This window comes from Orycteropus afer, unplaced genomic scaffold (assembly GCF_000298275.1).
Source record: "Orycteropus afer afer isolate SDZICR_OR568_19922 unplaced genomic scaffold, OryAfe1.0 scaffold00028, whole genome shotgun sequence".
Lineage (NCBI taxonomy): Eukaryota > Metazoa > Chordata > Mammalia > Tubulidentata > Orycteropodidae > Orycteropus > Orycteropus afer.
Window position 1 is genome coordinate 8,875,901 of NW_006921615.1, and position 12,875 is coordinate 8,888,775.

A 12,875-nucleotide genomic window follows, 5' to 3' on the forward strand; every position below is an offset into this window, starting at 1 on the left:
TGAAGTTGTCAAGGATTTCATTTTACTTGGATCCATAATCAATACCCATGGAAGTCAAGAAATCAAATGATGTATTGCACTGGGAAAATCTGCTGCAAAGACCTTTTTAAAGTATTAAAGAGCAAAGATATTACTTAGAAGATTAAGGTGTACCTGACTCAAGCCATGGTATTTTTAATTGTCTCATATGCACGTAAGAGCTGAACAATGAAAAGGGAAGATTGCAGAAGAATTGATACATCTGAACTGTGACATTAAAGAATATTGAAGGTACTGTGGACTTCTGGAAGAATGAACAAATCTGTCTTGGAGGAAGTACAACCAGAATACTCCTTAGATGAGAATGGCCAGATGTTGTCTCTCATACTTTGGTCATGTTGTCAAAAGGGACCAATCCCTGGTGAAGGATATCATGGTTGGTAAAGTAGAGGGGTCAGTGAAAAATGGGAAGACCCTCAATGGATTAACACAGTGGCTGCGATGAAGGGCTCAAGCATGGCAACAGGTGTGAGGATGGTGCAGGACTGGGAAATACTTAATTCTGTTGCACACAGGGTTGCTATGCATCGAAACAGACTCAATGGCACCTAACAACAACATTAAATATTTGTTATATTTATTTGAGTGATAAATGACAAAATGAATGACTCAATGAATGAATGAAAAATTGGGTTAAGTAATCTTAAGGTCAGGTAACTAAATTTTTTACATATATATCTTGTTGTCCAACTAGACTTCCAGTTTAAGTTTGTCAGGAAACGTTTTTCCTTTTAATACCTTATAAGTATTATGCATATAAGTGCTCAATAAATACTAGTATATGAACCATGTATTACTTAAAGTTGGAGTCTATATTCAGATTTTAGTTATTCAGGGGTTAACAAATTTATAAATATCTAACACTTTTGTTCCCCTTCCTCCTCTGTGTTTGTTGGCAATTTCTCTCTTTAATATGGTTAAAGAGACAGAAAGGAAGAATAAGTAGAAATGAAAAGGTTAATGTTCGTATTTGGAGGTGGTGATTATACAGGTTCAACGAATGGCTGGGAAATTATTTTTAAAAACAATGTGTTTTAGTTTAAAATTCAAAAAATACATAATCTCATTTCTTTATTTCTACCTTTTACCTAAAACATATATAACAAGATAAGTTATTGCTATCCCCACAATGCTGGAGATGGCAACTATCAAAACCATAGTATATAGGCTCTTTTTTGCAACAAATTAAAACCAACAGCAAATTATGGTCACTTCTTAAAAGCCTAAGCCAAATAATTGCTTTGGATGCAGGCTTCATCAGTGACCACAGTATTTTCAGTAGCTCCAAAGTGGTTATGTGTTGTAGATAAAATCTAATCTGTAAACTAGAAGCCTAATTCAATATGTAGTCTTATCATTTTTGGGTTTGCAATGTTGACTATCACTCTGGCTTACCTCAGAACATGTTTGAAATACTTCAGCATGATAATCACAGCCTCGCTCATCTGTCAGTTCCTTTAAATCATGCCCAGAAGAAAATACAGGTCCCTCAGCTGCAAATGTTTCCAAGAGAGAAGGAAAGAAAAAAATGTAAACAGCTAGAGTTGGGAAGTTCACTTACTTGTCTACTAAATAACTGAGCAAACAATCAATCATATCTATGCTGTGGACACTTAAAGAAAGTTAATGACCCAATTGTGCTAAGACTCCAGTTAGCTTGAAAAGTTACTGCCAGTCTTTTGCGATGAAAATGCAGGTTGGAGCATCTGTACACTAAAAGGGTCTATGGTGGATGCTGATGAAAACATGCAATTACAAAATGAGAAGACTCAGTACACAGGATGAGTTTACTTCTCCCCTCTGGTCCCACATTTTTGTCTTTAGACAAACACTCTGGCTTGAGTGTGTGGGCTCACTGAGGTCCATCGAAATCCACCATGCAATGTTCATGTCATTCAGTTTATAGATAACGACCATCCACAGAGGGTAGAAATCTGGAAGGTCAGAGCATGGTCAGAACTTAGGAGGCATCTGGCTCAACCCCCTCTATCTTTCACACAGTTAATGTTGACATTAACAACAACAAAATGTGATTCCATTGAGAAACTGATAACACTATCTCACATTTTTCTTTTGTTATTTTGAAAGGTGATATTACTCCCTTTTTACAAATGAGGGAACTATGTAGTTAAGAAGTTAATTGCTGTCAACAACAACAGCAAAATATATAAGATCTACAAAGAAGTTAGCTGCCTTTGCTCCATCAAGGTCACACAGCTCCTGACCTCTACTAATTCTAATTTCTTTTCCCTTCTCCATCTAAAATATCTGAAAAGTTATATTCAATCAGTGATAAGAAGGTAGCATTTTGAGCATCACTGATCCTTCATTGATCCCTAATTTGAAGGGGAAAAAGAAAAAAAGCAGCAGCATCACAGAGCATCATCTGTTATAGTTTCTCTGGGTGTTTTTAAATGCTGCCATTACTATTATTTATACCATCACCATCATCATCTAAAAAGATAATTCAGTAAAAAATTCTTACTGGAAAAACAACAAGGACAGAAATGGCACAAAATAGGACAAGTTTTCTAGTACCATTAAAGAAGACACTGCAGATATTGGTTGAAAAGCTTGAAAAGATCAGAAAAGACAAACCAACCAAATGCCTCAGCATCTAGGTCTGTCTGGGCAGCTAGGTGGTATATCCAAAGGGTTAGTGATTAAACCCAACTCATAAGGATCCATGAGGGCACTCAGGAAGTAAAATTCTCTGGTTCTAATAGGAAGACCAGCATAGCCAAATGTGGCAATGTTTAGTATCTGACAAAAAGGAAAAGACACATGTTTTCATTGAATAGGAATCATTGCTATAATTTCCACAGCCAACAGTGCTAGGACTAAGGCCCCAGTGCCACATGAGTTCTCCATAATTAAGGTTCTTGTAAAGAAGCTTCAAAAACAATTGTCTGGTTAAGTGAGGGAATGCCCCAGTTAACTAAAGACTTGTGAGAAATCTTTTCTGGGCACTGCAGAACACTGAGGACAGATATGAGATAATACCTGAAATTACAATGACTTTCAGATCTTTGCTTTCAGCATCATGGAGAATGTCAGTTTGGAGTGATTTCAGCATTGCCAGTGACAGTGCGTTCCTCTTCTTTGGATTGCTCAAGACAATGTTCCTGTGAAGAACATTTTATAATTACCGGGTCATGCACCAGTCAAAACCATTTAGGACCCCTGCAATTCCCTTCTAATTTGGGAGCTATTTTTAAAACACAAGGAATGAGAACTGCTGGTGCTTAGTGCTATTTTCGAGGGTCTGTCAACTCTCTGGCATTAAAGCCAAGTCAAAACAAGGAAAAGACTACCTGAGATGCAGGCTGGTTTTTCACTTTCTTCCCTTGATTTGTTTCTCTTTTTCTCTAGGTTTGCTGTCAAAAATGTTACTGCTACCTTCACAGAAAGGGCAAGTCACAGCAGTTCCCAAATCATCACTGCCCATACTGAGAGGAGGCAAGTTATATGTGACGGTGACAGGAGACACAAGGAATCTGACAAACAGTGGCTACCTTCAACTTACTTCTTCCTGCTGTTCTTCAGAACAAGGTTAGGAAAGGAGCCAAGAATGAAAATACTCCCCCAAGTCCCTCCCACCCACTACAAGGAATAGGTAGCCAAGGTACATCTGCCAATTTATGATAGCGTTTTTCATCTTTTTTTTTAATAGTAGCATCCTGTAATTTTGTAAAATCAGTCATGCTGTCTGAGAGTGGAATGACACGTGAAGAATAAAAGGACAAAACCAAACAGCAAGTGGGCTCTTCTGGACATATCATTTAACAAAAAGCTGGCATTCAAAGGGCCTATTTGCTATTTGAAGGCATCCCACATGCTGATTAAAATAACTGTATTGTCATTCTACCGCCTGTACACAGAAATGTCTTATTTTTGCTGTTATAAGAAACAGGCAACAAGCCAAACATCAGATTATTTTTACATATTTTATATTTGTTTCCCATCAGTTTCCACCTACATGTTTTCTGCTTTTCTCATTCTTTTTTGAATCTGATATTCCTAGCGCCATGCAGTCAACTTGGGTCCTCCATAAATAGCATTCTGTATCATTCTTTTCTGGAAAACAACTTTGATGAGTGAATTTATTTCAATGTAACAAGAATAATCATTTTCTTTGGAATATCATTTCAATTTTGTGGCAATCTTCAGGTGGCTGTGCTATTCATTGTTTTGTTTCTCATAAACATATTCTCTCCTAAGTACAAAAATTACTTGGAGCTGATATACTGGTAGACTTCGAAACCTCCATTTTGGGTGTGGGTGAGAAAAACTGCTTATGAACCTTTCAATAAAATAATGAGTGTGATTGCAGTAGCAAACATAAAAAGCTGCCATCCCATCGGTGGCATATGCTTAAATCAAATTCTATGGCCTCAGGCAAAGTTGTGTAAAAAGATTCCAGCCTCCAAAATGCCCTTACTACATGGCAGTATCTGTTCATATGTGTCCCATTAATCCTTTGGTGCTCACATTATACACAGTGTCAGGGTTCTAAATTGCTGAGTCCACTTTTCAACCCAGTATAACCAGGTTTCTGTTCCTACCACTCTACTAACCCTATTTTCACCAATAATCTCCTAACTGCCCACTCCAAATCCAATGGTCATTTTTTTCTTTTTTTTCTCTAGACTGCTCCACTCCAAGTGACACTGTTGCTCACTGTCTCCTTCTGGAAATTCATTTCTCCAAAGCTTTATACCACACTTTCCTAGTTTTCTGTATCTCTCTGGCCATTCCTTCTTGATTTCTTTCAGGGGCTCCTAGCCCTCTGCTAAGCCCTTAAATGCAGTGAGCCTAAGCGTTCCATTCTTTGCTTTTTCACTCCATTCTTCCCAGGCCACTGCACCATATGCCCTTGGCATCAACCTAAACAACTGACAACTCCAAATCTTTAGTGCTCATTCAAATCTCTCTCCTGAGCTCCAACTCCAAAACTTAGCCTCTTGCCTCTTTCCCTTATCTCAGTGCTACCACTCAGTTGTTTAAGACGGAAACTAAAAGTCACCTTAGATTTCTACCTTTCTTACTCAACTGTCACAAAACTAGTAACAAATCCTAAAAAAATCTCACCATTCTCCCAATGGCTATCTTGATTCAAAACATGTGATGTCTTACACCTAGAGCATCACTAACACCACCAATCTTAAGAGGGAATCTCTTTAAGAATGAGGTCACCACTAGGACATGTGATAAAAGTATAGCCTTTCCATTTACAAGTGTGCTCCATTTATGAGGCAAAAGGTAGTCCCTGTACCATAGTTGCAGGGGACATCAAGCTCAATTGGCATAACATACTACACAAAACATTGTTCCACCTCCTACTTTGGCGAGTAGTGACTAGGATCTTAAAAGCTAGCAACCTGCCATTTAGATGCAACGATGGGTCTCTCCTCATCCAGAGCAAAGAAGAATGAAGAAAACCAAATATTCATGGAAACCGTTAGTCCTAGTGATTGGTACACCATGCGATCTGCAGCCTATATGACTATGAGACCAGAAGAACTAGATGGTGCCTGGCTACCACTGTCAACCACTTGGAGGGGGATCTATGTAGATCCTGGATAGAGAGGGAAAACAATGTGGAACAAAACTGAAAATCATTTGGAAAAAACGAAAAAGGGGGCACCAGTTTTGCTGGTCTGATAGAGCCTGGTGGAACCACTGAGACTATGGCCCATAGCTGCCCTTCAGGTCTGGAATTGAACCCACACCTGTGGCTTCCAACCAAACAAAAGGCATAGGAGTTGAACATTTACCTGAGGTAGATACACTCCTTGGAGAGAACAATTATGGGAGAAAGAAGGGCTGTTTATGCACAGGGAAACAGCTCAAGGGGCAGGAGTGCATGGAGGGATGGACACAGGGAAGAAGTAACTATTCGGAGGAAGTAGGAGGGGAGCTGTTGCATTGGGGTAAATTGGAGTCAATGTCATGAGACAACGTGTGTGTGAAATACTGTATGGAAAGTGAATTTGCTCTGTAAACTTTCACCCAAATCACAATTAAAAATATATGTTGTTGTTGTTGTTGTTGTTGTTTGCCGTCAAGTCACCCCGACTCCTTGGGTTTCCGAGGCAGTATCACTACGGAAGTAGGATTGCCCAACCTTCCTTCCGAGGAATGGCTGGTGGGTTTGAACTGCCAGCCTTCTGGTGAGCAGTCAAGTGCTTTAGGCACTATGCTACCAGAGCTCCCTAAAAATATATATATATATTTTTAAAAAAAGCCAGACTTAGTGGACCAGCAGAAATCTAGGGAACCCATAAGACTGTTGCCCTGAAATACCCTTTAAACTCTGAACTGAAACTACTCCAGAAGTCATCATGGAACTAAATAACAGATTGACTCATAAAATAAACAATATCATTTGTGGGTGTGTGTGTGTGGGGGAAGGCGTGGTCCCTGTAGATGCCCCAATGAGCTCTCTGCTCATCACTGTACCATGAGATCTGTGGGGTGAAGGACTATGATGTTCACACTCAGAGGAGACACTCATCAAATATCTGTTGATTAATGGCCAGAAACAACACTTATATTTTTCACAGCCAGTTCCAGCAGAGGGTACATAATTGGCATGAATTTTTATCTCATCTAGTTGTTTATTTTCCCCTCCATCTCTTTTAAACCTAACCAGTGAATAGACAGAAGGCATAGCAAATGGAAACAATTTAGAGACAGACTTTCTCTGATTCTTGCTACTCTCACCTATTGGTGGTGTGTGGCCTTGAACAGGCTGCCACCTCTCTGAACTTGAATCTTCACTATAAAGTGGGGATAATATTATTTAGCTTGCAGGCTATTGTAAAGATTAGGGAAAATGAGGGAAATAGTGCCTAGCATAGTACTCAATTCATAGCTGGCTCTCACTAAATGACAGCATTATTGTTGAGAGGAACAGCTCTGAAAAGGAAGGCCTGAAGGGCATTGAGCTGCTTAAGCTCACTACCTAGTACCTAATATAACCACCAAACACTTGCTGGTTTCCACTCATGGAAATCCCATGTGTCAGAGCAGAACTGTGCTCCATAGGATTTTCAATGGCTGATTTTTAGGAAGTAGATCACCAGGCCTTTCTCCTGAGGCACCTATCTATGGGTGGCTCAAACCTCCAATCTTCTGATTAGCAGCCAAGGGTGCTAGCCATTTCTACTCCCAGGGCTTCTAGAGCCTAATATGTTGTTGGTATTGTCCTAACAATACCATTGAGATGATTCCAACTCATGGTGACCCCACGTGTGTGCAGAGAACTGCTCCATAGGGTTTTCAAGGCTGTGACCTTTCAGAAGCAGATATCCAAGACTTCTGAGGCACCTACTGAGTGCCTTTCAGCTAGTAGTCAGTGCTTAACTGTTTGTGCCCCCAGGGACTCCTGTAGTGTCTAATATAGTACTGCTTTAAAGCTTGATAGGAGGATTTTGCTTCTCTAAACAATTGCTAAGGAACACTGGTGCAGTAGTTAAGTGCTCACCTGCTAACCGAAAGGTTGGCAGTTTGAATCCATCAGCCACTCGGTGGGAGAAAGATGTGGCAGTTTGCTTCCACAGTGATGACAGTCTTGGAAATCCTATGGGACAGTTCTACTCTGTCCTAAAGCATTGCTATGAGTCAGAATCAACTCAACAGCCATGGGTTTCTAGTAAATTATTTTGAAAATTTTCCACAGATTATTCCAATCATGTCCCTTTCTGAGTCATGTTTAACTCTGGAGAACTCAACCAGGCCTTCTTTAACCATTGTGCTGTCATACCAGAATCCAGGCTTTTGACTAAGATGTAACCAATTTGCAGAAGCAGAACTGCCCTTAAAAATGGGTAAGAAGGGCTCCTACACTTTACGCGCCCTGCTCTGGCTCTCTTTCAGGGAAGCAAGGAGTCCACTGGGGAACGGAATGTACCCACTTTCCAAACCTTGCTCCAGTTTTCTGGGATCTTGGATTCCCTGCCTCTGCCATGGCATGCCTAGGCCCAAGAGGTGGGCCAAGAGCAGTTGTTTGTAGTGGGTGAAAGGGTAACAGAATATGGGCATGCTGGTGGGTATCTGCAGACCTGTGTGCAAAGGCCTTGAAGAGCAGGAGGGAGGAGAAATTGGCGGATGGCGTAGCGTGTAGAAAAGGAAAAAGCTGCATGCAGGTCATGGTCTAGCTCTCTGCCCTTTTCAGGGGAACTCCTGGAATGTGAAGATTATAAATGTAAGCATGGTTTACCAGCTCTTATGAAGGTTTATTTGTTAGGGTAGGAAAATAAAAACGTTTTGCTTAACAGCTTGATTTTGTAACTTTTAAATATTTTGACATGCTACTAGTTTACCCTTTAGTGCCTTTGCCCTAGCCAGGAAAATGTTAGGATCAGGCCTGGGTGGGGCTAGGAGACCTCCAACCTTTATTAATTCCTAGTCTAGTTCTGGTGTTGTAGTGTCTAAGACATTTGACTGCTAACCAGAAGGCTGGTGGTTCAAACCCACCAGCCACTCCTGGGAAGGAAGATGGGGCAATCTACTTCCGTAGAGATGTTGTTGTTGTTATGTGCTGTCGAGTTGGCCCCGAATCACAGCGACCCCTCCTTTGGTTGCCAAGGCGGTATCACTACAGAAGTAGACTGCCCAACCTTCCTTCCGAGGAGTTGCTGGTGGGTTTGAACCGCCAACCTTCTGGTTAGCAGTCAAGTGCCTTATGCACTATGTTACCAGAGCTCCTTCAGTAGAGATACTGCCTTGAAAACCCAAGGAGGGGTCGCTATGAGTCGGATCCGACTCGAGGGCAGTGAGTTTGGTTTGATTTTTTTTGGTAGTCCAGTTTCCAGCTTCCACATAGGATTTAGCGTAAGGATTTTAGACTTGTTGAGCAGAAATAAAGAGCTCAGTACGGTGTGTCCTTAATGCTGTTTATAGACCCGTCCACACCCTGCGCGCTTCTGGTTAAGAGCCGTCAGAGGAGCAGCTCTGCTAAACCTAATCTCACCTTGAAGCCAGGTCAAAGGATTTTCTCTAAGTCCGGGGCAGCGGTGGGGCGGTGCTATAGTGCTGCCCACACAGAGCCTGTGAATCTAATACTCTGCACGGCTGACCTACAGGTTTAGGGTTAGTGCCAGGCAGGCTATGGGAATCCTACTTACAATCCTCTGGTTTCTAACTTGCAGGACCCCAAACACTACCCCGCGCAAAGCACCTCTGTTAAACTCGGTACTCGAGGATTCCCTCTTCCAAGAGATTAAACGTCAGACTTCCCGGGCGGCCTGCATGGGTAGTGATGGAAAAATTGGGGTCAAACTGGTGGCTGGGAACACCAATCCCTTTGGACTATAATGGCTTGCCTTGTCATCTCTTCCCGGGCCCCTGCCATCGCCCCCCCTCCCCCCACCAATTAGGAGCAGCAGGTAGAGGAGGAAGAGGACGCTAGGCACCGCCCCGCGGGCTGACCTGATGCCGTCCCGCTGCCACGTGCTGGTGGGCCGCGGCTCGGGTTCCGGCCGCCAGGTCCCGCCTGGTCCCCCGCTGCAGAAGCCGGCGGCGAGCGGACCCCATGGGCAGCGCAGGAGCCAACCAGGTCCCTTTGCCCCGCAGGCCCGTAAGCCCGCGACCGTGGCCATGACACCAGAGACTGGATCGTTTGGGGATCGGACGCCGCGGGTTCCCAATGCCAACGGGCAGTAACTTGGCGCACCGAGGGGCCACAGGCTCTGGCCGCTGCAAAGGGCGCTGAAGCGTAATGCACTACGAACAGAACTGTAACAAAACTCTTAGGCCCTACGGCCCGCGGGGGCAACTCTCCTAGGCCGGAACTCTCCCCCGCCGCCCCGCCGCTCTTATGGCCCCGCCCCCAGAACCGGCCTTCCACTGAGGCGTGACGGGTGGGGCTTGAGGGAAAAAGGCACCGGCTCTGTACTTGGAGCCTGGATCTCTGGTTTGTTTGGTTTAGCAAGGTATTGTAAAGCGTTTTAGTGAGGCAAGGAATGGTTTGGGTTGTTTCTTTTTTGCATCAACACCAAGAATGTATTGGTTTACCTAGATTAGAAAAATAAATGCCATCAGGCGGTGAGTGGACAATGCCGCATTATAACACACTGCTTCACCCCAGGCCTTGTGGGCCATTGTTGTTGTTGTTGTTATGTGCCGTCGAGTCGGCCCCGACTCATAGCGACCCCTCCTTGGGTTTTCGAGGCAGTATCACTACGGAAGTAGGATTGCCCAACCTTCCTTCCGAGGAGTGGCTGGTGGGTTTGAACCGCCAGCTGTCTGGTTAGCAGGCAAGTGACTTAGCCACTAGGCCATTAGAGATGTCAACATGAGGTGTGACCCACCCAGACATTGATATTTGAATGGTTTGTCTTCACTTATCTGGAACTCACAGATGTGGTGGGGTGGGGCTGTGGTGGGTAGGGGGTGGGGTTTGCCACATTTATTTATATGGTGGTATTTCCAAATTCACCGCAAAAGAAAAGGGAGGTCCTTTTCAGGACCTAAGTGGTTGGCCCACCCTGTGACTGAAAACTGAAATATAAGAATATTCTCATTGCTATTTGTTAGTTAATTACTTCCTAGCATTCGTTCCCAAAGTCTGGAGGATTGTGGTGTACATGGAATAAATGGTATTCACTTTCTTACAGTGTCAAGAGATGTCATATCGACCCTTCAGACTATCAAGTTCTACAAGGTAACAATTCTGTAAAAGGGATATTCAAATAGAGCCACAGAGATCGACTGCATAGTGGCTTAAAATAGTCACACACTACATTTCTTTAAGTGGGGCTCCCCTTCAGTTCTCAGCTTCATAAAAGAACAAAAACACTCATATGACAGGACAACATTCTTTTTTTTCCTTTACTTTTATTGTGGTGAAAACATAACAACTTCCATATTTACAGCTGAGGGACACTGATGATGTTCTATTGTGCCACCATTTTAGCTATCCTTTTCCAAAATATTCCACGACGCTTAGCATAAACTCAGTGCCCCACAAACAAAATCATCCCCATTCCCCCTCCCTCCAACCCCTTTAGTGTGTGTATATTTATTTATTTATTTATTAATTATTGTTTTAAACCTATTTAGCAAGTTCCCTCCCTGCCCTTCCCATTCCTGGTAACCAACAAAGAGAATTTCCTTCCATAGATAAACCTTTCCTTGACCTTTTACAACAGGTGAACTCATGCAACATTTGTCCTTCTGTGATTGACTTATTTCACTCAACTTATTATGTATGTCCTTCCAGTTCATACATGTATGAGGCGTTTCACGGATTCTACATTATTCTTTAGTGTTGCATAGTATTCCATTGTGTGTATATACCACAGTTAGGTTATCCATTCCTCTGTTGATAGGCACTTAGGTTGTTTATATCTCTTTGCTATTGTGAATAGTGCTGTGATGAACATGGGTGTGCTTATTATACCTATTGTGTCCTGGTTCTCACTTCTTTAGGATGTTGTTGTTGTTGTTATATGCCATCGAGTGGACCCAACACATAGCGACCCCTCCTTGGGTTTCCGAGGCAGTATCACTACGGAAGTAGATAGCCCCATCTTCCTTCCGAGGAGTGGCTGGTGGGTTTGAACCTCCAGCCTTCTGGTTAGCAGTCAAGTGACTTAGCCACTATGGGATTGCTAGATCAAATGGCATTTCTGTTTCCAACGTTTTAAGGAATAGCCATACTGATTTCCACAGTAGTTGTATCATTTTACAGTCCCACTAACAGTGTATGAGAATACCAATCTCTCCACATCCTTGTCAGCAGTTGTTATTATTCTATGTTGTTGAACTTTGCTATTATTTCTGGGATGAGATGGTATGTCGTTTTGATTTGAATCTCTGTAATAGCTAATAATTGTGAACATTTTTTCATACGTTTGTTGGCTGCCCGAATATCTTCTTTGGTGAACTGTCTGTTCATGTCTTCTGACCATTTTTCAATTGGATTGTTAGCCTTTTTGATGTTGAGGTTTTGGAGTTTTCTATAAATTTTAGAGATAAGTCCCTTATCACATATGTTGTTGCCAAATATTTTTTCCCAATATGTAGATTCTCTTTTTATTCTTTTGGAGAAGTCTTCTGACACACGTAAGAACGTCAGTTTTAGGAGGTACCAATCATCTAGTTTATCTTTTGCTTTTTGTACATTTTGGGTGATCGTTGATTTATGCCATAAATTCAGGCCCCTAAGTTTGCCCCTATTTTTTCTTTGATGAACTTTATACTTTTAGGTTTCACATTTAAGTCTTTGATCCATCTGGAATTAGTTTATGTGTACAATGTGAGGTATGGATTTTGTTTCAGTTTTCTGCAAATGGATATCCAGTTTTGCCAGCACCATTTGTGACAGAGACTATCTCTTCTCCCACTGAATGGATTTTGGCCCTTTGTCAAAGATCAGCTGACCATAGGTCAATGGATCTATCTGGGTTCTCAGTTCTGTTCTACTAGTCTATGTGTTTTACCAATACCAGGCTGTTTTGACTACTGTGGCTGTATAGTAGGTTTTGAGATCTGGGAGTATGAGACCTCCTACTTTGTGCTTCTATAGTAGTGCTTTGTTTATCTGAGGTGTTGCTCTATTCAGACAGCTACAATAGTCTTCATTCAGTGCCTCCAAGGAAAGTGGGTCTCAGTAGAACTCAAAAGGCAATGTTTTACTTTTGAGATTTAAAAGTCCAGCCTTTCATGGGGTGGTGGTAGTGGTGGTGGTAGAAATGACACAAAATAGAGAGATCCAGCAAGATGGCTGACTAGGTGGAAAGACTGCACAGACCCTCTTCAACAAAGAAAAGGGAAACCAATTAACACAGACACAGAAGATAATCCTGGACCCCTGAGCCTTGAAGGGA

At 42.2% G+C, this 12,875-nt stretch overlaps 1 protein-coding gene across 1 annotated transcript in view; it reads right to left on the minus strand.

Moving 5' to 3' along the window:
- ECHDC3 (enoyl-CoA hydratase domain containing 3) overlaps positions 1–9,644 on the minus strand; it is a 31,004-nt gene extending 21,360 nt beyond the window's left edge. Inside the window, exons 1-3 of the mRNA XM_007935436.1 lie at positions 9,475–9,644; positions 3,043–3,164; positions 1,435–1,532 (exon numbers count right to left, since the gene is read on the minus strand). Of these exons, the coding sequence (XP_007933627.1) occupies positions 1,435–1,532; positions 3,043–3,164; positions 9,475–9,644 (390 nt within the window). The remainder of the gene's footprint in view (positions 1–1,434; positions 1,533–3,042; positions 3,165–9,474) is intronic.
- Between the last annotated feature and the right edge of the window lie 3,231 nt (positions 9,645–12,875).